Here is a 22,602-nt window from a genome sequence, read left to right as displayed (position 1 = left end):
GTTAATGATATACGTAACAATATTTTTCGACCATTATTTGTTTTTTAAACACTTAACGTAAACATTTTGGATAAGCTTCCTTTAAAATTGTTTCTTTTTACAGACATGAACACTGTTATGTACTGAGCAGGACATTCACAGTAGAAAGATAAACTTTTGAGGACAAACTATGTTCTCGAATTATCCCAAAAATAGCTTTAAACTGCAATTTCTTGTAACTTATCGTTTGATATATGAGCTAAAAACAAGCCGATACATTTGACAATGCCTATACATTGGATCTGGATCTTATAACAACTTTCTGTCACCAAATAAACATTGTATATTTACATTTAAACTAAGATACATCTATACATCATTCTATAAATACCCATCACCACGCTGGAAACCTCTTCTAATGAGATTAGAGATAAACGCTGTAAAACGACAGTTTCAGGCTAACCCAAAGCTACAGCAGGAATATTGACGTCTAATAATAGCTCCAAAACAGCATTAGCATGTGTTTGTCATACTACTACAATCAGATAAGGCGTATTTAAGAGCTGACAGCTATAATAAATGCATTATACTGACTTTAAAACACCAAAAGAGACACCAACTGACCTCTGACTGAACTGAACCGAAGCTTTATTTCTGTCTGCCGAGCTGGAGGCCAGAAATTACCAAGCAACCGAACACACACACACACACACACACACACACACACACACACACACACTAACGTTAAATACCACCAATTACCGTGTCTAGCATTTACACAAAAACCCCAAAGATGCCGATAAATATCTTACAGGCACCAAACACAGTTGTGATACTGTTACAAAGGCGTTACAAAGCAGATATAAACAGGTAAGTAAACACACAGGGAAACCTGTTCCTACTGCTGCTGTCACTTCTCATCTGTTGTTAGCTTAGCTAGTGATGGGCGGACGGACTCCAATTATAGAATCGGTTACTTCAAATCGATTCATGTAAATGTATAGAACCGTTTAAGTTTTTATGAAGAACGACCATCCCAGGAGCATTTAAATGCACCTTTTAGCCTGGTCGGTTTAGTGCAACAGTCTGGGAATTATGAACACTGGCACTTGGACATTTTCGACAGGTTGACCGGGTGCATACCGGGCACGATAAAAGAATCGTTCAATAAGATCCGTTCGTTTGTTTTCGCCCATCCCTACTGCTAGCTAGCTAGCTAAAAATAAACCTGGCAGACGTCTGGAGCGGCTTTCATTTTATCTGCTTAGTTTCTGCAGTAACGGCTTCTCCTCTGTCTGCCATTTTTAAAAAACAAAAACAAGATGACAGATATTTTAATGAGCAGAGAAAGAAAGCCTGTTTCTATTTAGATAGCTAGCAGAGCTTTCAGCCCTTCCCTCAACTGTTTTTATATCCGCTTCTGACTTATTACGTTTTAATTAACGCTGAATTAAACAGAGGTAATGAGAAGCGAAGGATCAGCGGTGTGTCCCCGCCACACTGGCCGGGCTCAGGCGCCCTCAGCCCGGCTACAGAGGCTGTGCTTACCCGTCGGGAGGACCGAGGTTCCGGGCTTCTTAGTCAACATGGCGGCCGCTCCTCTCTCCTTCTCCACTGGACACAAACGGACAGGACGCCTCCTCTTCCTCCATCTGCAGCTCCTCCTCTTCCTCCTCCCTAAATTACTCCTCCTCTTTCTAATCCTCCTTCACACTCCTCTTCTGTTTCCGACATGCAGTTCCTCCTCTTCAAACCCACCCACCCAGTTTTATTTTATCATTAAAAAGAACATTTTGAAAATAAATTACACTCTTGACCACTAATAATTATATTATTTCTAATATTACCAATATTACCAAGTATTTAGATCCTTTACTTAACTAAAAGTACTAATACCACACTGTAAAATACTCTCTTACAAGTAAAAGTCCTGTATTGAAAATGTTCCTTAAGTAAAAGTATGTAAGTATAATCAGTAAAATGTAGTTAAAGTATACTATTGTAGTATACTATTATACTACTATATATTAGATTATTATTGCTCATGCATTAATGTAAAAGCAGGATTTTACTGTTGGAGTTGGTTGAGCTGGAGCTCATGTTGAACTATTAACTAATAATTATTTTCATTATGGATTCATCTGCTGATTATTTTTTTCCATTAATCGATTGATTGATTTTTTTTTTGGTTTGTAAAAATAGTGAAAATAGAGACAAATAGCATCACAATGACCCAGAGCCCAAAGTGAAACCTTCACAATGTTTGTTTTGTCCGACCAACAGTCCAAACCTCGACATTATTACTGATAAATTAACATTATTAACATTATTAGAAGAAAAAAAAAGCAAGCCAGCCGGTGTTAGTTGGCTTACATAGCTTGCTAACGTTACCCCCTCGCCACATCGTTCACCGAAAACGAGCTGAATAAAAAAGCTTTTTCGCCATTTTTGTCACCTTTTATGAGGTTTTCTTTTTTGGACAATTTTTCCACGTTTTTGTCGCCTTTTTTGAGATTTTTTTTAATACACGATCTCAACCTCCCCAATGTTGAACCCAAAGTTACGCCCTTGATCATGATTCTTACGTCACAATACAATATTATTGCGATTTTAAACATATTGCAATATTATGCGATATATTGCAGTTTATTACCTTTTTTCCAACTTCAAATTTTTCCCAATTTCAAATGATGTCCCCAAAAGGACAATCTGTTTTAGCTAAAAAAATAAATTTCTCTGTTTGTTCATCTCACTTCAATTTTAGTGCTGCAAAATGGGATTGTCAAGCAGACAGACTGACCAACACACGTATAATAATAGATCGATTCTTGGCGTCTGTGTATCGATACAGTATTGCCACGGAAAATATCGCGATACTGTGCTGTATCGATTTTTTCCCCCACCTATAAAATGTACATTGTGTATATTATGTAAATCATTTTTAAAACAGACACATACAGTCACACACAGTCACACACACACACACACACGCACGCACACACACAGACACACACACGCACACACACACACACACAGATGCATACAGTCACACACACGCACGCACACACAGACACACACACAGACACACACACACAGACACACACACACACACACACACACATACACAGACACACACACACACACACACACACACACACACACAGTATTTTACTTTAGTTACATAAGTCTCTCCGAACTTTAACTCAAAGCTGTGAAACCTGAGACACACACACACACACACACACAAGCACACACACACACAAGTGCATGCACACACACACACACACACACACACACACACACACACACACACACACACACACACACACACACACAGTATTTTACTTTAGTTTCTAATTTCTCTATGTTCCTTATCTATGTCCGACCCTCTACAGTCTGTTGTGCTGCTGTGACGTGTACATTTCAATAAAGTCCTATTTTATTTTATATTATCAACACAATACAATAAATAAATGGTAGTGATATTATTTTTTATTGAATGTAAAACTTGAACAAAACTAATCTAATTGCTGATATAAACTAAAGCTGCATTCATTGATTTAGTTTGATCACTTGGTGGCAGCAGAACAAGCTGAAAACACTTCTGAAAACAATGAAAAAGACCAAACCAAATCTAGGAGCTAAAATAATCTAAAAAAAGTTAAAGGTGCTCTAAGCGATGTCACACATTTTTTAGGCTACAACATTTTTTTCACATACAGCAAACATCTCCTTACTATCATTGTTTCATTAACTCAAGGTCTGCTTACCAGCATTTTAACCAAAAAGACTAGTAAGCAAACCTGACACTACATTTTTTCTCTTAGCAACAACCATAGCAACAACAATGATGCTTCACACTATGTTACCAATTGAACTAATGGTATAACCAATAATGATAGTCACCGTGGTGTCCGGAGGTAGTTTGAACCACAGAGTCCCAGGAAACAGGAAATGATGCTCGTGTTTCTCACAGAGAAGAGTGTATTCTTCATCTCTGCCTCGTCCAGCGTTCTCCATATGAGGACATCTTCACGTACACGGCGTGGGATTGTTTATTTGGCTGCTTGGAGACCAACAACATGTTTACATCAGAGACACAAGAGAGCTTCTGTGTTGCTTCAGGGCACTGTGAAGTTTCTTGTGTGTGTGTGTGTGTGTGTGTGTGTGTGTGTGTGTGTGTGTGTGTGTGTGTGTGTGTGTGTGTGTGTGTGTGTGTGTGTGTGCGTGCGTGCTTGTGTGTGTGTGTGAGTGTGAGTGTGAGGGTCTCAGGTTTCACAGCTTTAAGTTAAAGTTCGGAGAGACTTACGTAACACTAACATGCTTACTTACACACACAACCACAACCAGCAGAAATAACTAACTCAGCAGAATTAAGCACATGAACATCACCACACCTTCTTTTTAAATGTTTATTTTATTTCCCAGGTTAAACAACAAGAACAAGAAGGTTTACAGAGTTATCTGGATAACTTTACATCAACCCATGTGCCATACTTAGGATGGTTTTAATCCGCAAAGTTATCCAGATAACCATGTCAAATAGCTCGGTATCATCCTTGACTCTACTTTGTCTTTCAAAAAACAAGTGAAAAAAGTAATGTGAATGACTAAATACAATCTAGCCAATGTTAGGTATATAAGAAGCTGCCTAACAAGTTCAGCAGCAAAATTATATTTGGATTCTATGATCACCCCATCTACTATATTGTATGACAAGCTGGACGCAAGCAAAAGATACAACCCTTGAGCCTGTTCTCTCTCTGTATAAACAGGCCCTCAAAGTGCTAGACAAAAAACACAATACGTGTCAACATTGTAAAGTTCTTAACAAATATGCCATCCTTAGTTGGGAAAATCTAAGCAAATACAATGACACGTGCTTAATGTTCAAGATCCTGAATGGCAAAGCTCCTCCACCACTCAATACTTTTATAAAGCCAAAAAATTCTAACAATAGAACCACTCGGTCTGATCTGAGAGGGGACTGTGTGACCCCTTACAGGTCCAGCTCTTCTAGTCTATCATGCTTTTCTGTTAGAGCCTCTAATAGGTGGAACAAGAAATTGCACCACCTATACCATAACTTCACACACAGTCTCAAGGCCTGGCTCTTGGAAAGTCAGACTTGTGAACATTTTGAATGTCCTGGTAATTTTATGTAACTGTTGATATCACTGTTGACCTGCTGCTAACATGTTTGATGTCTTGCCCAGTATCAAATTTAGCCCGCTCTGCATTTCTTGGGCAGGTCTATGTATGAAAAATTAACTTGTATTTTAACAATTTTACCATCTTATTAACCTGTGCTGTATTAATGCCTCCCTCATGAGTGATGTAGCCTATTTCATCTTTTTATTACTGCTTGTTAGAGCTTTGCATGGTTGAACGGTGGGAGAAGATGGCCCCGGTCTGTGTTGCTTGGCTGTGTTGTGATGCTTGCATGGCTTCTTATACTGAATGTGGATACTGCTGATGTGTAACTGTACTAATGTCTTGCTGCTTCCTGTAGGTCTGCATGGCTTACTGAGGAAGCTTAGTTGTTGCTCTAGCTGTCTGTATGGTGTCTTGTTGACTTCTGTCTGTACAGTTTAACCTGTACTAATGTCTTGCTGTTTCCTGTTGCTCTGGTCTAAAATCATCTGGCCAAAGGACTACAGTTGAACATTAACACTGGCACATTTACAGAAATGTTAATTAATGTGTGTTGTCCTTTATAAAATAAAGAATAAGAATGCATGGGTCACCAAAATGGGCCAATGGTCTGTTTGAAGTCAAATGGCTCAGTCCAAAGCAGGGATGTCTGGACCAAACCTTTACAAAACTAAATATGTTTGAAAATTGGGCAGCTTTGCATTAAGAAAATACAACTTGCATTACATGCTTCCCTGGACAGTTTCCAATATAATATGTGTCATCTTTAGTGAAAACCAAATACTTCAGCACTGCAGTTTCAATCGGATGGATGGATGGATGGATGGATGGATGGATGGATGGGTGGATGGATGGGGATGGATAGATGGATGGATGGATGGATGGGGATGGATGGATGGATGGGTGGATGGATGGGGATTAATGGATGGATGGATGGATGGGTGGGTGGATGGATGGATGGATGGATGGATGGGGATGGGTGGATGGATGGATGGATGGGGATGGATGGATGGATGGATGGATGGATGGATGTATGGATGGATGGGTGGATGGATGGATGGATGGGTGGATGGATGGATGGATGGATGGGGATGGATGGATGGGGATGGGTGGATGGATGGATGGATGGGGATGAATGGATGGATGGGTGGATGGATGGATGGGGATGAATGGATGGATGGGTGGATGGATGGATGGGGATGAATGGATGGATGGGTGGATGGGTGGATGGATGGATGGATGGATGGGTGGATGGATGGATGGATGGATGGATGGATGGATGGGTGGATGGATGGATGGTAATGGTGATACTAAATAAAAATCCTGAATGTACTAAGGGATGTATAAGCATGAGAGGCTTGCAGTGGCAGGGCAGGACTTTTTGTTGTTCCTATTTATTATCTTGATTTATGTAATTAAGACAATACTAGATTGCCCTCTAGCGGTTTGACTGCGCAATTGACAACCTAATGAAGTTTATTTTTGCATTTTATTTCTTCATTTTTCAACACATTTATTGAAAAAAAAAACGTTCAAATATAGGCTACAGCATTTAAGACAAAACTCAAAATAATAAAACATATAAACAAGAATATGACTTCAGTTAAATAGAAATAGTGTTAATAATAAAAACGTAAAAGTAATAATTAAAAAAAGAGTTCACCGTACAGTTCGAAAGTTTAGTTACTTTTTTAGTGTTTATAAGTTTGAAGGTGTTAATATATTCTTGAAGTCACATACACAAACAGGGAAATTTGGAGAAACTTTTGTTATTTTGCACTAATGTAAGTACAATTAACCAAATAAAACCAATAAGTTTACACGAATTCACTGAGGTTTGAAAAATAAAAATTGCCCGGAAGTCCTATCTTCACAATGTGTCTCTGATTGGCTAACTCTGCCCTATCGTAACCAATCTAGCCAATCAGAGGCAGAATAGGGCGGGGCATGACCTCGCCAACCAAGGGTGGAAAATTGGCTGCTCACCGCGAGCACTGGCTGCGGTAACTTCTCAAGTCCGTGATGGCGGCTGGACGAGGGGAGTTTTTTCGGAGTTTCCAGGAGTCTTGGGAGAAGAAACCCACCCAGCCGGCTCTGGGTAGAAGACAGCCGGTTCGTGGTAGAGGAAAGCCGGGTCCGGCGAGGATACAATCGGGTCAAACGGGCGGAAAGAGGAAGAAGCGAAGACCAAAGGCAGCACCGAGCTCGGTTAGCGGGAATAGTCACAGGTGACATGTGCTGTTAGCACTGACGCTTTATTCACGTTTCTTTGAAGGATTTAATTTTACCTTTGTATTTTTATTTGTATCCCAGCTCTCCACAACCGAGACCAAAGGGAAATAAAGCAAGTTCTCCCAAAATAAAAACTTCTCCATCAAATGAAAACGTATTGGAGAGGTAAGCTAACGTTGCTAACCGTCACCACTGTCTATTGCAAAGTGTAACTTTATTGTCCCATACAAATTTAAAAAGACATTGCATTTTATACTCAACTATATACAGTCATGGTGGATTTTATGAAGAAAAGGCTAATTGGAAAATATTTGTCTTGATAATTTACTAATATAATACATTGATTGGCATTGATAATTGATCCACTTACTTATTGTTTCAGCTGGTTAGCAACTTGATTTGCATCTGTTGTGATAATCATTTAATGTTAAAGCTGCAGTGGGTAGGATGCAAAAAAACGCTGTTGCACAGTCAATGCAGAGCAGCCAATAGGAACTCTCTCTCTCTCTCTGAAATGACCTGTGATTGGCCAAAGTCTCCCATCACGGGCTAGATTATCTAAAGCCCTGAAAACGGGCCAAAAGGTGGTGCAGAGAAGTCTAGTTTCTTTTTTTCTGTCAGACCCCTTTAATTACAATATACTGAAAGATTATTATTATCATTGTTTGCCCAATGTAGCCAAAAATAAAGTGCCTACCACAGCCTTAAGTCATTTTATATGCCAATAATTTACTGCTTCTACCTTAAATGTGCAGGTTTTCTTGGCCTTCTATGATAGTAAACTGGAATCTTTGGGTCTTGGACTGTTGGTCGGACAAAAAATAACTAAGTGCACTTACTCAAATAATCCTAAGGATTTCAATCCTGAAGATTTAAATCCTGGTTAATTTGGAATTTCTGTTTGAGTGAAAACAATGTAATTGTGCTGAGAGTTTAGTGGTCGGCACCATAAAAATACAATTAATCTCATTCTATTTCTGTGGTCTGGAGTCTTGTTGATGATACATGAGCTCCAAGTTTTCACAATAGTGTGGATAGTTCCATGTTTTGTATGGAGAAAAACTGTAATGCAACAGTTTTTCCCAGGAAATGTCAAATGTCACAGTTGTTCTTGGTAATGCCTTGTTACTTTTTCTTCAGGCTGCCGTCTGAGATTCTGCTTAAGATTCTGTCGTGCCTGGACCCCTCCTCGCTGTCCTGCATCAGCCACGTCAGCAAGCTCTTCTACCAGCTTGCCAACGATGAGTAAGTCCGACAGTCAACGCAGTCCAACATTAAACAGAAATATTTTAATGGAAAGTCAAAACTGTCCTGCGTATTGTTTTAGCTACTTCAGATCATCTGGTGTTACCTTTTTGTCCCATAAAACGTGTAGATATAGATGTAGTACATCTTTCATAGCAAGTCAGCTTTGCAGGCTAAGGCTACATCACACTAATACATTTTTGTTTTAAAACGCATATCCTTTGCTACGTTTACGCCTCGCGTCCACACTACTCCGGCGTTTCAGAGCCCCTAAAAGATCTTTAGAAACGATGATGCAGACACCCACGTTCACTCCTTGATTGGGTCTTACTGGGTCACGACAAGTCCTTCTCTCATTCGTCACGCCCCTCATCACACTTTTTCGGAAGAAAACAAACGACATCAGGCCGCTGCGTCGAGGAGTAAACCTCTATATATGGGCGCCCGCTCTACCAACTGAGCTATATGGGCACCATCACAGCCGTTTCTGACCTTGTTGTCGATGCTAGCAGCTGTTGTGCAGTTAAATTCTGCAGTTTAATGCTATTTCAATCAGGAGAGACTTCGTTGCAGATATGCAAATGTTTATTGTACATATGCATAATGAAATGTAGAGTCTTTGGCGATTAGACTCCATCGTTGTAAAATAATTTTTAAAGGGGTAGAGAAACAGGACATATCCCCCGATGGAGTCTAGACACTGGTGGTGGCGGGGAAGGAGCTTGAAGACCAGACCGAAGGAGTCGACGGAGCGTTCAGCCAGAGGAAGACACAGGGTGCCGCGGGTGACGATGACTGGAGGTGGAAGGAGAGGAGGAGGGTTGCATGCTTGGCCTGAAATGACAGCTGACGCAGCAGGGAGAGAAACAGATTTAAAGCAGGGATGTAGTGCTGTGATTGGCTCGTGAAATTCATGGCCGATTCTGAATGGTTTAACTGAAAAGAGAACGCCTCTAAACAGCTGATTTGTTTTAGGAAGAGAGAGCGGTGATTGAAATTATTTGAAGTCTTCCTGAAAGAATTTACGCTGAGCTCCATTACTGCCTACATTCGCTGTTATTCAAGCTATTTGTGACAATTCCTGTGTCCAGCGCCATTATCAGCCTTACTCCATGTTTACATTGGCACGCGCATGCCCAGTGTATGTAAATGGTCTGTGATATGCGTGTTCTGGTTTGTAAATATGGGCGTAGATTAGTTCTGAAAATGCTCATGAGGACAGAGACCATTTTTTTGTTTTAAAACGCCCTTTTAAAATGTGTGGATGTAGCCAAAGTCAAACCGTGAAATGTCTCTTGCGGCTGTTTCAAAGTAAAAGTCAGATACCTTCTTGTTGCATGCATTTTTTTTTTTAATCAGATACAACAAAAGGGCTTTCACTATTTAGCAGCTGCCAAAAAGCTTGTAATGTCAAGTGATAGTTGTTGTAATCTTGTGTTAAATAAGCTGATTACAGTGTAATAGTACTTCTCCACAGCCACTTTCTACTTCCTTTCGCTGCAGTGCCGTGTGGCATAAGATTTACATGTCAGAGTTCGGGAGTCAAACGTGGAAGCCAAAGTCGTTGGCAGGTGATGCGGCGCAGAAGGTTGACCCGGTGGAGGGGGATGTAGAGGATCGGTCGCCGGGCCACTGGAAGAAGATGTACTTCAGGACCCTCGCCGGACAGGAAGTGAACAAGTGGAGGAGAGAGCTGAGACACGACAACAGCCCATACACCGGCTTACCGAGGCAAACGGAGAGAGTCCTCAGGTACGAGAGGGAGTCTGGTTGAATCTTTATTTTCACTTTTTAGATGCATTTCCTTTCTTCCAGGCATTCATTGATTTCAGTTTATTTCCATGAAAATCATCATAGAAACTTGCAACTTTCTGTAGATGATTAATCACAATCATCGTTATCACATTTAGGATCCTTTCTAAAGGTGCTCTAAGCGATGTTGGGTGACGTCACTTCTTGTTGACGTTCAAAGTATTGTCAAACAAAACGGAGGCTAGCTCGCCCCTCCCTCCTCCTCATCCCGAACACTTTTTGTTTATGTTATGTTTGGTGGTGCAGGTTGGCGCAGTTTGTTTTCGTTGCCGTTTGTGGAGCCTGGGCTGTCTAGGTTTTTTTACAGTGTGTTCAGGGGACAGGCAGCTAGCAGATAGTGAGGAGATGTTTGCTGTATGTGACACAAAAATGTAGCCTAAAAAACGTGTGGCATCGCTTGGAGCACCTTTTTAAACTTCACTTCAAATTCACTTTGCCTCTGTATGGCGTTTTGATGCTCGGGGGGGGGGCTAGATCACGATTTTTCAAATCCACCGTTCGATTTGACTTTCGATTTTAGGGTCACGACTCCAATACATTTTCGATTTAAACATTTTTTTACAACAGGGACCACAATGTCACAGTAAGAGCTACGAGATGGCTGAAGGGTACTTTACAACAACAGTTTGAGTTTCTCAGAGTTTACGAGATGCAATTGAATGCACCTTTAGTTTCAATGAGGTGCACGTGAATGCACAATCCACAGTCCCATCGGAGTCCACATGCTTTACCTTCGTTGTTTGTTTCCGTAACTCACTCACTGGGAAGGCAACATTTAGCCACTCTGTGATTTTAGGAGAGCAGGAGGATTTTCCAGTTCTGCTGTTTCTCCGTCATCTCCGACTCAGGCAGTGGCCGTGGTGTCTGGAAGAGAGCATCTGCAGGTTACCGCTAAGCTAACGTTACCCTCGCTGCATCTCATGTTGCTTAAACTGCCTCCTTGAGTCCTCCACTTGTCTCCCTTCCTCGCGTCTTAGTCCGTCCCACCGAGGAGGCACGGGAGAGACGCGAGGAAATCATGCGAGGAGAGAGGAAACGAGCAAATGTGTTTTTAGCGGGATGAGACGTCCTTTCCTCTGAAGCATCACATGACTACGTCAGCTGTTTGGGCGGAGTTAGCAACTCCTTCAGCTGCACGGCTTCTGGGAAGGCTGCTCTCGTGTATCCTCGCCTATAGCTCATCGATGATCGGTCCTCGATGCTCGGTCTTCGGTGACGAAATAAGAGCTCTGAGACGGCCTTCACCGAGAAGGGACAGAACAACTTCCGGTTCAGCCGAGGAGTCGAGGAGCTATCAAATGGGGCAACGCTTCAACTGTTTTATACAATTTTATCGACCACATGAGAAATTGCGAAAATAATCAGCAGATTAATCAATAATAATACAAATGATTGTTAATACTAGGGATGAGCGAGTACAGTATTATCTGTATCTGTTAACCATATGAATTATCTGTATCTGTACTCGGACTGGGCGGGGCCTAACCCGGAAGTGGGCGGGATTTAACCCGGAAGTGGGTCGGTTTGTCTTGAAATGGGCGGGGCTTTAACCGGAATGTTATTTTAAGCATGCAATTGATATGGGTTGATCAGAAATTGTTATATTTATTGCTGATTAGAAAACTATTTACATGACGGCATCAGCATTGAGCTTCAGATCAATGGTTTAGATCACGATAACAAACTATATACAGAAGAGAACAATGAATACAACACATGCGGTTGCAATTATGAAGAACAATGTAATGAACAAGAGTTTTTATACTCAACATAACTTTCTTTTTTTAACTTAATTTTTTTATGATCAGTGTGATTCTTTTTATTTATTTTTTTTTAATTTCCACTGTGTGTGTGTGTGTGTGTGTGTGTGTGTGTGTGTGTGTGTGTGTGAGAGAGAGAGAGAGAGAGTGTAAGAGAGAGACAGAGAGAGAAAGAGAGAGGGGGGGGGACTGTGTTCTACGGATCAAATAGTCCGACGCTGTTTTTCAGATCTGGTTAGAGCCAGCTGACGGTTTAAAAAAGAAAAAAAATCTCCGACAGGCAGAGACGCAACGCGAGTCGCATTCTACCAAGAACCACGTCTGAACTAACCCCACGTTTACCAGAACTCTACTGGTTAATAAGTAAGTACTACAAACCGAAGTAAAAAACAAACCTGAAGCTGAAAAAACCCTAAACGTTAACGGAAAAGACCCGCGAACCTGAGAGAGAGAGAGACAGAGAGAGAGAGATGTTGTGTGTGTGTGTGTGTGTGTGTGTGTGTGTGTGTGTGTGTGTGAGCGAGCAGAGCGGGACACAACAACGCAATACATCTGTATGTGTGTAGGGGAGGGGCGCTGTGACGACTAGCCTATCACAGAACGCAGACACAGTCAACTATCCAATGAGGATTTTTATTCAATCCAAGCACAGATATTGACTCGTATTACTCGTATAATACTCGTACTCGGCAAAAGTGCTTTATCCGTACCGGATACTCGTTTCAGTCGAGTATCCGGCTCAACTCTAGTTAATACTACTGAAAATTCAATAAAAACATCATAAAAAAAAGAGAAAAAGATTGTAAGTTGTAGCTCTACAATAAGCCAACATGGACATTTGGAAAAAGATAAAATGTATTTGGTCCGCTTTTTTTTGTATTAAAAAGGTTGTTCAGCAGCCAAACTTCAAAAGTCAGAGTTCACAGTAACCTTTGTTGTTGTCACAGCTTTTCTTTTTCTAAAGCCCTTTTTCACTAGTTCCCATGGTAAAGAAACAGATTATCATATCGAAAAAGGTGAGAACTTAAAAATCAGTGACATCTGGTTATTTCAGATGTTGTGTGTTTTTCTTGTTTTCTTTCCAGAAACCTGAATGTGAGCTGGGAGCTGACGGTGTGTGATTGTTACGGGCGGAAGATCACGATGGAGCAGAGCCGAGCGTACTTCTTCGAGTCGTCGGTGATCGTCCGCTGGAGTGGAGCAAGCTTCCTCAAATTCCATCATATCAGAAACATCCAGCTGTACGGAGTCCGGAAGGAGACACTGAAGAGCCCCAAAGCCAGGACGTAAGACACAACTTCTTCCTCCTTCAAAACTCCTCACCCCTTTTTCATTTTTTCACACCTTCAAGGAGAAGTCCGGTCGATTTCAACACGTAGCTCTGTTGTTTGAGTGCTGTCAGTAGCGAGAAAAATGAAAACAATCGGTGCTTCCTACACCGTGTTATCCTCCTGCTAGCATTAGCACCCAACAGGCTTAAACAGGGCAAGAAATGCATAAAAGTTCTGCTAATTCAGCTCTGTTTAGTTCCGGTGTTGATACTGCAAGGAGTGCTTCGGGACCGTCTACAAACTACAACACTGACAAGAGATGCAAACATATTTTCAAAAATAGACATATGCTTATTTTTTAAATAAGTGTTGTAGTGCAACTAGCAGGAGACAAGTTATAATTGAGGTAAGTTTGGAAACACTACCTTATTTAATCATTAAATGAATAGCCTACATATTTTTGTTGTATCTCTTTTCTGTGTTGTAGTTTGTAGACGGTCCCTAAGCACTCTTAACTGCCGTCTCAACACCTGAACTAAACAGAGCTGAATTAGCACAACTTTCATGCATTTCTTTCACATCTACTGCAGTCAGATTCACCGTGTTCACTCAGAAGGAATCACTTCCCATGGGTAGGCACCTATAATGACATTTTGAACATGTTAAGAGGCTAAAAACAAGTTTAAAACTTGCCCTGTTTAAGCCTGTTGGGTGCTAACGCTAGCAGGAGGATAGCACGGTGTAGGCAGCACCGATTGTTTTTGTTTTTCTTGCTACTGACAGCACTCCAAATTTACAAACAACAGAGCTACGTGTTGGAATCGACCGGAACTCTCCTTTCGCCAATCCTTCCTCTCCTCAATTCTCTCCATCAGGCCTGGCTGGCGCTCTCTGATCATAAAGCAGGACAACATGATTCCTGTTCGCTACATCTGCACAGACAAACTAGTCAAACTGAGGCATCTGCCACCCTGCTTCCTCATAGGCACCTGGAGGGTAAGTGTTCAACACACTTCTTTAGGACTGCAAAGATTAATCTATCAGTTGTCAACTATTAAATCGGTTTGAGTCATTTTTTGTTTAAAAAAACAAAGTAAAACATATCTGATTCCAGCTTGTTAAATGTGAATATCTTCTAGTGTCTTCTCTCCTCTGTGACAGTAAACTGAATATCTTTGAGTGGTGGATAAAACAAGACATTTGAGGACGTCATCTTGGACTTTGGGGAACACTGATCCACATTTATCACAATTTTCGGACATTTTAGAGACCAAACAACTCATCCATTAATCCAGAAAAAAATCAACAGATTAATCGACTGTGAAAATAATAGTTACTTGCAGCCCTACACTTCCTAAAGTGCTCATATTATGCTCATTTTCAGGTTCATAATTGTATTTAGAGGTTGGACCAGAATAGGTTTACATGGTTTAATTAAAAAAAAACACCATATTGTTGTTGTACTGCACATTGCTGCAGCTCCTCTTTTCACCCTGTGTGTTGAGCGCTCTGTTTTAGCTACAGAGTGAGACCTCTCACTGCTGTAACATCTTTGTTGGGAGTCGCACATGCTCAGTACCTAGGTAAGGACTACTAGCCAGTCAGAAGCAGAGTATGAGGGCGTGCCCTGACAGTAGCTAGGTAAGGACTACTAGCCAGTCAGAAGAGCTGTTTGGAGCAGTTTGTGAACAGTGTTTTCTCTGGAAGATGGTAAGTCCCTTTGGGGTGGACTTTGGGTGTTTTTTTTACTTTGTAAACCTATAACATGCACAAAAGATATATATAACACAATAAAGGAAAGGGAAAAGGCCAAAAAGCATAAGATGAGCACTTTAATGGCTGCACCATTTCATCAAATGTAAATTCATCATTTTATTCACATTTCGTTAAAAAAAACAACCTCTGACGTATCTGGAATCCCTGGAAAGTTCTGAATCTGGACTAGAATATGTAATATAATATCAGGGTCATATAGATAGAAAGTGACTAACGACTGTAAGCCACCATACGGTGCAATGTATAAAGCACTGGTGTTATATAATAGTAAATGGTGTTTGTTTTTTTAAAACTGAATAAACATCTGGTTTCACATCAATGTTCCATGTTTTTATAATGTGAACAAAAATAATAGGGTTCCAACAGTATAGCCTTCATCATGGTCAGCCTGCACTTCCACAAGTTGGTGGAGAAGAGTCTGCTGGGATCTCCAGTCTGGTAGGTTCATCTCTCTCTCTCTCTCTGTCTCTGTCTCTGTCTCTGTCTCTCTCTCTCTCTCTGTCTCTCTCTCGGTCTCTGTCGCTCTGTCTCTCTCTCTGTCTCTCTCTCTCTGTCTGACGGCACAATACCGTCTGTCTGTCTCTCTCGCTCTCTCTGTGTCTGTGTCTCTCTCTCTCTCTCTGTGTCTCTCTCTCTGTTTGTCTCTCTCTCTCTCTCGCTCTCTCTCTCTCTCTGTGTCTCTCTCTGTGTCTCTCTGTCTCTCTCTCTCTGTTGTGCTGTCTCTCTTTCTCTCTGTCAATCTGTCTCTCTATCTCTCTGTCGCTCTCTCAATTCAATTCTTCAATTCAAGGGGCTTTATTGGCGTGAAAGTTTCAATAACAATGTTGACAAAAGCATCAGACAAAACAATATGTACATTAACACAATATTAGGATGGGTTTATATCTTAGAAATCTATTTGTATGGCAAATATAAATACAAAAGTTATTAAGCAATATGAAACAAAAAGTAAATTTGACGTGTGTTCTGCTAATGTGAAGGTAGCTTTATTTAAAGCATTCTGTACACCACTATATATACCGCCCACTTGTGGCGGTCGTACAGAAAAAAGAGCATGCAGAGACTGAATGTGGCGTATAATGATGGCACGAGACTGCTTCTAAAACAACCGAGATGGTGTAGTGCTAGTCAGATGTTTGGTAGTGTTGGTGTGCCTACCTGTTCTGCCTTAATAAGGAACCTTATTTATCGATACAGGTGTAGAATGTCTGTCTCAGAAAACCGAATTATACAACCTTTAGCCCACATTGATTTTAGCTCTGTCAGGTACGCATCTAGACTGTGGAGACATTGGCGCTCCTGTTTGTATATCACAGGTGAAGGTTGTTGACTTTTATTAATTTATATGAATTGTACTATATATTATGTTTGTAAATATTGGCATGTTTAATGTACTATGGGACTTCCATTTGTCCTGAATAAAGTTCTAATTATTATTGTTATTACACTTTGATACGTTTTTAAATTAGTTTAGTTCCCTCTCTTTATAGTGATCTCTGAATTGCGTCATTCCTCCCGTTTGTCCCTTCCTGCAGCCCGTTCTCGGAGCCTATGGACCCTCCGCCCGCGGATAACTCGGACCCTGAGTTTGGTCTGCACGGCTACACTCTGCACTTCGTCCTGCACAACACCGGCGCTGAGATCATGTCGGGACACTTCCGCCAGCTCTCCTGCCGCACAAGTAATACATCATTTTAATCTCTCTATCTGATTAATTACGGCTGTGTATCGCCAATGATTTCCTGAATCGATTCCGATTTACAAGGTCCCGATTCGATTACATTTTCGATATATTTAAATGAGGTTAGGGACATTTCAGTTACAATACCAGTTTAGCTTGGATATAAAAGATTTTCAGAGAACTTCTGCTGTAAATTGTACAAGCAAGAAGTAACCCTTAAATATTTAAAATGCACCAGGTTAAGTGTGTGTGTGTGTGTGTGTGTGTGTGTACGTGTGTGTGTGTACATGTGCAGTGTTTCCTTTTGTTGATTTTGTAGTGGCGGCCCACCATGGCAAAAACTCTGCCGCCATGGTGTCAGAAATAGGGCTGACGCACAATGTAGTCGCGGTTGCCTTTTTAAATGATCCTGCCGACATAATGCACCCCCCGTTGGCTGCCGCTCACATTGCAGTTTAACAACAAGTAGAACTATTCAGAGGTTATTGGGCCCGTCCAGTTTAACTCCACATACTGTTGTGTTGATGGAGTTTATTGTCAAAACGTTGCTTTCTTCCGAGTCCGCTATTAAAAGAACAGCTCCACCAAAAACGTCACTGTGGTGTAGAGATGGTCAGATACCATTTTTTGCTTCCCGATACCGATTCTGATACCTGAACTTGCGTATCGGCCGATACCGAGTACTGATCTGATACCAGTGTGTCATACTACTATCCCTGTATAGATGATATGATGTATAACAGCTGTATACTACTATCCCTGTATGGATGATATGATGTATAACAGCTGTATACTACTATCCCTGTATGGATGATATGATGTATAACAGCTGTATACTACTATCTCTGTATAGATGATATGATGTATAACAGCTGTATACTACTATCCCTGTATAGATGATATGATGTATAACAGCTGTATACTACTATCTCTGTATGGATGATATGATGTATAACAGCTGTATACTACTATCTCTGTATGGATGTGATATGATTTCTATCTTTGTTGTCAGTCTGGCTCAGGTTAAACTCTTTGTGAAACATGAATGCCACAGAACTTTCTTTTATTCTCCAGTTTGACAGTCAGTTATAACGGAAAAAGAACATAAATAAACTACTTTAACGTAGATTTTCTTTAGGGCTTTATTACGTGGTATCGGATCGGTGCATAAACTCCAGTACTTCCTGATACTGATACCAGCGTTTTAGGCAGTATCGGCGCCGATACTGGTATCGGTATACAGCTGTTATACATCATATCATCCGATACCAATACTGGTATCGGTATCGGAACATCTCTACCGCGGTGGGTCCCTTCTAATTCATTTTGTAGACCTGTTGTAGATGTTAAGTGCCCTATAGTTCCTCAAAAAAATACAGTTCAATCACAACTGAAAATATGCCTCATTGTGTGTGAATAGAGGTGAATAAATATACTTGTTTGTGTTGCAGCGAAGTGTCAGTTCCGTTTCATACGTCAAACATTTGGCAGCGGGCCGTGGGGCTGGGGGGCCCAGTAACCTCTGAATAGTTCTACTTGTTGTTAAATTGCATTGTGAGCAGCAGGATAATTTGAAAGGCAGCCTCGGCGACTACATTGTGTCTTCCCTATTTCTGATACCGTGGCAGCAGAAGTTTTGCCGTGGCGGGCCGCCACCACAAAGTCAACACAGAGGAAACGCTGGACTCAGACCGTTCTGGAACAAACCGCAGTCAGACGATTAGCTTTAAGTCTGCATTGCCTGTTCACCTGTGTATTGTGCAAGCTTCAGGTTTGTTTTGCCTTTTGCCCTGTATGTATTTTAGCCCTGAGGCCCCATCAGAGCTGAAGTGGACCAGAAAGAGAACGGAGTCCTCTTTTTAAAGTAAACTAACAATGTTAACGCAAAAAAGAACTGCGTCCCTTTTCTGTTGGTCCACTTTAAGAGGACTGAGTTTGGTTCGTTAAAAGTAAACTATATGTGAAAACGCCCAAAGACTTCTTCCGTTGATTAATAACATCCAGATTAGAAAAGTGACTGAAACGATCCAGGTTGTGGTGTAAATACCTAAAGTTTGTTGTGTTGCTGCGATCAGTTCAGGTCCGGTCCGGACTGGTGGAGCTGAGGGTCATCAACCGGACCAACCTGTCCGAGCACAGACCGCTGTCTGGGAACATCAAGATGCCCTGGAAGAGCGGGACAGTGGAGGGCGCAGTGGAGGTACATCGGTCCCACGCAATAAAGACCTTACAGACCCTGCACCAGAACACACTTAACCAGTCACGGCAGTTTGTTGAAATGTGTTAGTTGACCAATTACTGCGATGACCTCTGGTCAAATAAAATCAACCTAAACCAACTTTCCTAACATTACAATAACGCTCCAGGGATATGGTTTTCCCTGACTGTTGCTAAATCGTTACATCATATCACCATCAAACAATAGATATACAGTCATGTGAAAAAATTAGGACACCCATGCTAAAGTTGACTAAAAAGAGGAATAAAAAAATCATCTTTTGCAAATTGATCTTAATGCCTTTATTAAAAAAAATAGGAAAAATCCAATCTTTAAGGACACCAATTTTCTTTGTGAATGAATAATGTATCGTAAATAAATAAATGTTCTTCCTTAAAATACAGGAGGCATAAGTGCACCCTTATGTTAAATTCCCATAGAGGCAGGCAGATTTTTATTTTGAAAGGCCAGTTATTTCATGGATCCAGGATACTATGCATCCTGATAAAGTTCCCTTGGCCTTTGGAATTAAAATAGTCCCACATCATCACATCCCCTTCACCATACCCCCACATCATCACATACCCTTCACCATACCCCACATCATCACATACCCTTCACCATACCCCCCACATCATCACATCCCCTTCACCATACCCCCACATCATCACATACCCTTCACCATACCCCCACATCATCACATACCCTTCACCATACCCCACATCATCACATACCCTTCACCATACCCCCACATCATCACATACCCTTCACCATACCCCCACATCATCACATACCCTTCACCATACCTAGAGATTGGCATGGAGTACTTTCCATAAAATCATCTCTCAATGCAAATCAAACCAGCTTTAGGCTAACTGAAATAAAACCATGCCAATTGCATGCATTAAGATCAATTTCCAAAAGATAATTTCTTTATTCCTCTTTTTAGTCAACTTTAGCATGGGTGTCCTAATCTTTTCATGACTGTATTTAGATAGAAATGTAAAGGAATAGTTTGACATTTTAGGAAATACGCTTAATGGCTTTCTTCTGCAGAGAGTTAGATTAGATCAGGGGTCTTCAACGTTTTTTAAGCCAAGGACCCCTTAACTGAAAGAAAGACGGAGCAGGGACCCCCTACTGCATATATTGTAGAAAATGAAGTTGCATAATAAACTGGGCCTACAATAATGTGTAGGGCAGCCTAAAGCCTTTATACCTTTTTATTTGCATAGAATACTAAGCTATTAAAATATAAATTGTTGGCATGATTTTTTTAAATCATCATTTAATGTTGCACATACATGTGGCACAGTAAATCTTTAGGATTAACTATATTTGTATGTGGCTATCTTAGTGACTACCTTACATATAGGCCAGTAAGCCTATCATCAGTAGGGATTTATATTTGCTAATATGTTGGAATTATGTTAAAACATTTCCTTTTTTGAAAAAACATAAAAAATTGACAATAATTTGAAGGCCCCTGTATAGTGACTCTGAGGACCCCATAGGGGCCCTGGACCCCCTGTTGAAGATCTCTGGATTAGATGATTGATACCAGTCTTACATCTGCTTGGTAAATATGAAGCTGCAGCCATTAGCCAGTTACTTTAGCTTAGCATAAAGACTGGAAATAAGGGGAAAACGGCTAGCCTGGCTCTGGTAACAAGGTAGCCTCTGCCTACTAAAGCTTACTGATTAATGAGCTATGCAGAGCCTACACCGTAGCCTGCATAAGTGTCCTACGTAAGTGGCCTACGCAGTTGTGAGGATTTGTACTTGTGTCTGCATCGCTCTAGCGTATCTTTTTAAGGGAATAGCCTAGCCGGCATATGTGTGTGCATGGGGAGAGAGTGGTAGAGCGAGTGAAAGAGTGAAGGGATTCGAAAGTGACAAAGGGTTATGTCATGATATGGCACGATATATTTATTAAAATATTCTAATAATAGCCTGTCTCAAATGAAATCCTGTATCTGTTTATTCAACAACTACTTGCATATACCTAGCTAAAACTAAACGCTAAAACAAATAAGAAAACATTAAAACAAGGTCAACTCTGTTGAAATAATCAGAACCTACGAGCACTTCCATCACACGTCACTGTGATAATTCAGCCAGCAAACCTGCCGCACACTGTGGTTGTAGACGTCAGGTTTTTCTTTTACTGACAACTCAGCAAAGTAAGTTTCATTTTGGCTCAGCTGTTGTGGGAAAAAGGGGTGGGGCCACATCCCTTTTTTGTTAATTTCAGCTCTGATGGTTGTTTCTTGCGCTGCGTAGAACTGCTGCATCGTATCGCTGACTCTGCTGGACGAGTTCCAGAAACCCTTCTGGTGCGTCAGCTCGCCCATTTCCATCATGATGGCCAAGAGGCAGCAGTCCTTCGACTACAGCGGCGAGCACTTTGTGATGGATTTCAAAGACTCGGACGGTCAGGTGAAGATGAAACTGGTCTGGTTTAAGGAGCAGAAGCAGTTCTTCCTCATCAGCCTGACCGTCTACATTTCTATTTTCAAAGTCAACAAGCATTTCAGCCGAGCGTACTGAAGCAGAACTGGAGCGCTCGCAAGTTTTGGTTTTTACAGTTCTGATGCAGAGACTTTGACGTTTTGTTCAATTCGTTGTTTACAAAAATGTCCTACTTTGTAGGTTTGTTTATGTATTTATCATACAAAAGTATTATGTAAGAAGGAGGTGAAAGAGAATTCATTACAAGCTTATCCTGTTAAGGCTTCATGTGTTAGTCTCACATTTGACATTACTAAAATTCTTTATTCGTATTTTGTTCACAATACAGGAAGTGTGTCACAGTTCTTTTGTTTCTGTTACACTTGTAGAATAAAAGTACAACATGTATTATGTAAATAAATCCTAAGAAAAGGACTACATTTTAAGTTTGTTTTGAATTTCAGTATATACTGAGTCATTTCAGTAAGTTATTTAGTTGGTTTTTTTTTTGGGAGAAAAGCAAGTCTCATTCTGTAAGAATGGAAATAAAGACACACGTTTATGCTGTTGAAGCTTCATGCGTTTTCAGTAGAAAAATACAAACATGTTTAGAAGAAAAGCTAAAATGAGTTTGAGTTTTGTTCACAATACAGGAAGGGTGTCTCTGTTTTTGTTTCTATTACACCTGAAGAATAAAGGTACATGTAATGTGTAAATATAAGTGACGAGATCCTGAAAAAGCACTTAGTATTATGTTTGAATTTCCGTATTTACTGAGTACATATTCATTTCAGTAAGTTATTTTAGTTTTTGATCAGACATGGCAGAATTTCATGTTACTTATAAGCTGCTTTAAAAAAAATCTGTAAAAGGCAAAACAATTCTTTTATTTACAATGCTCAGAAAATAAATATTTGTGTCACCAAGATTCTGACGTCATTTTTTATGTTTTGATGCTTGGATGAAGTTGGATTACATTTTAATAAAAAGCAAATTAAGTAGAATTTCAGATGATAGAAAACC

The 22,602-nt window shown here is 40.6% G+C and overlaps 2 protein-coding genes across 5 annotated transcripts in view; one reads left to right on the top strand and one right to left on the bottom strand.

The window, feature by feature from the left end:
• dyrk2 (dual-specificity tyrosine-(Y)-phosphorylation regulated kinase 2) overlaps positions 1-1,713 on the bottom strand; it is a 33,954-nt gene extending 32,241 nt beyond the window's left edge. The window contains 2 exon segments of the mRNA XM_031296977.1: positions 1,528-1,674; positions 1,677-1,713. Of these exon segments, the coding sequence (XP_031152837.1) occupies positions 1,528-1,674; positions 1,677-1,713 (184 nt within the window).
• Positions 1,714-7,100: 5,387 nt separating this feature from the next.
• On the top strand, positions 7,101-22,507 carry LOC116047927 (F-box only protein 15-like). Of its 4 annotated transcripts, none has more exons than XM_031296974.2 (10): positions 7,102-7,361; positions 7,447-7,530; positions 8,506-8,610; positions 10,114-10,362; positions 13,268-13,448; positions 14,327-14,449; positions 15,585-15,667; positions 16,765-16,910; positions 18,986-19,110; positions 21,412-22,507. In XM_031296974.2, the coding sequence occupies exons 1-10, from the start codon at positions 7,156-7,158 to the stop codon at positions 21,676-21,678; spliced, it is 1,569 nt and encodes a 522-aa protein (XP_031152834.1). In that variant the 5' UTR covers positions 7,102-7,155; the 3' UTR covers positions 21,679-22,507. The 4 variants fall into 4 exon arrangements, with proteins under 4 accessions (XP_031152835.1, XP_031152834.1, XP_031152833.1 ...); XM_031296973.2 differs by having other exon boundaries at positions 7,103-7,361; positions 13,268-13,468; positions 14,329-14,449; XM_031296976.2 differs by having other exon boundaries at positions 7,103-7,361; positions 13,268-13,468; positions 14,329-14,449; positions 21,383-21,460.
• Positions 22,508-22,602: the final 95 nt, after the last annotated feature.

The sequence above is a fragment of the Sander lucioperca genome, chromosome 20, assembly GCF_008315115.2.
Source record: "Sander lucioperca isolate FBNREF2018 chromosome 20, SLUC_FBN_1.2, whole genome shotgun sequence".
Taxonomy (NCBI): Eukaryota; Metazoa; Chordata; class Actinopteri; order Perciformes; family Percidae; genus Sander; species Sander lucioperca.
Note: the sequence above shows the minus strand (reverse complement) of the source record. Positions and strands in the feature narration are given on the sequence as shown.

Excerpts from the sequence above, each read along its gene's own strand:
- LOC116047927 (XM_031296973.2), top strand. The coding sequence starts at position 7,156 with ATGGCGGCTGGACGAGGGGAGTTTTTTCGGAGTTTCCAGGAGTCTTGG. Across the intron at positions 10,363-13,267 it reads CAAACGGAGAGAGTCCTCAG|AAACCTGAATGTGAGCTGGG; the intron begins GTACGAGAGGGA and ends TTTTCTTTCCAG. Across the intron at positions 19,111-21,411 it reads CAGTGGAGGGCGCAGTGGAG|AACTGCTGCATCGTATCGCT; the intron begins GTACATCGGTCC and ends TGCGCTGCGTAG.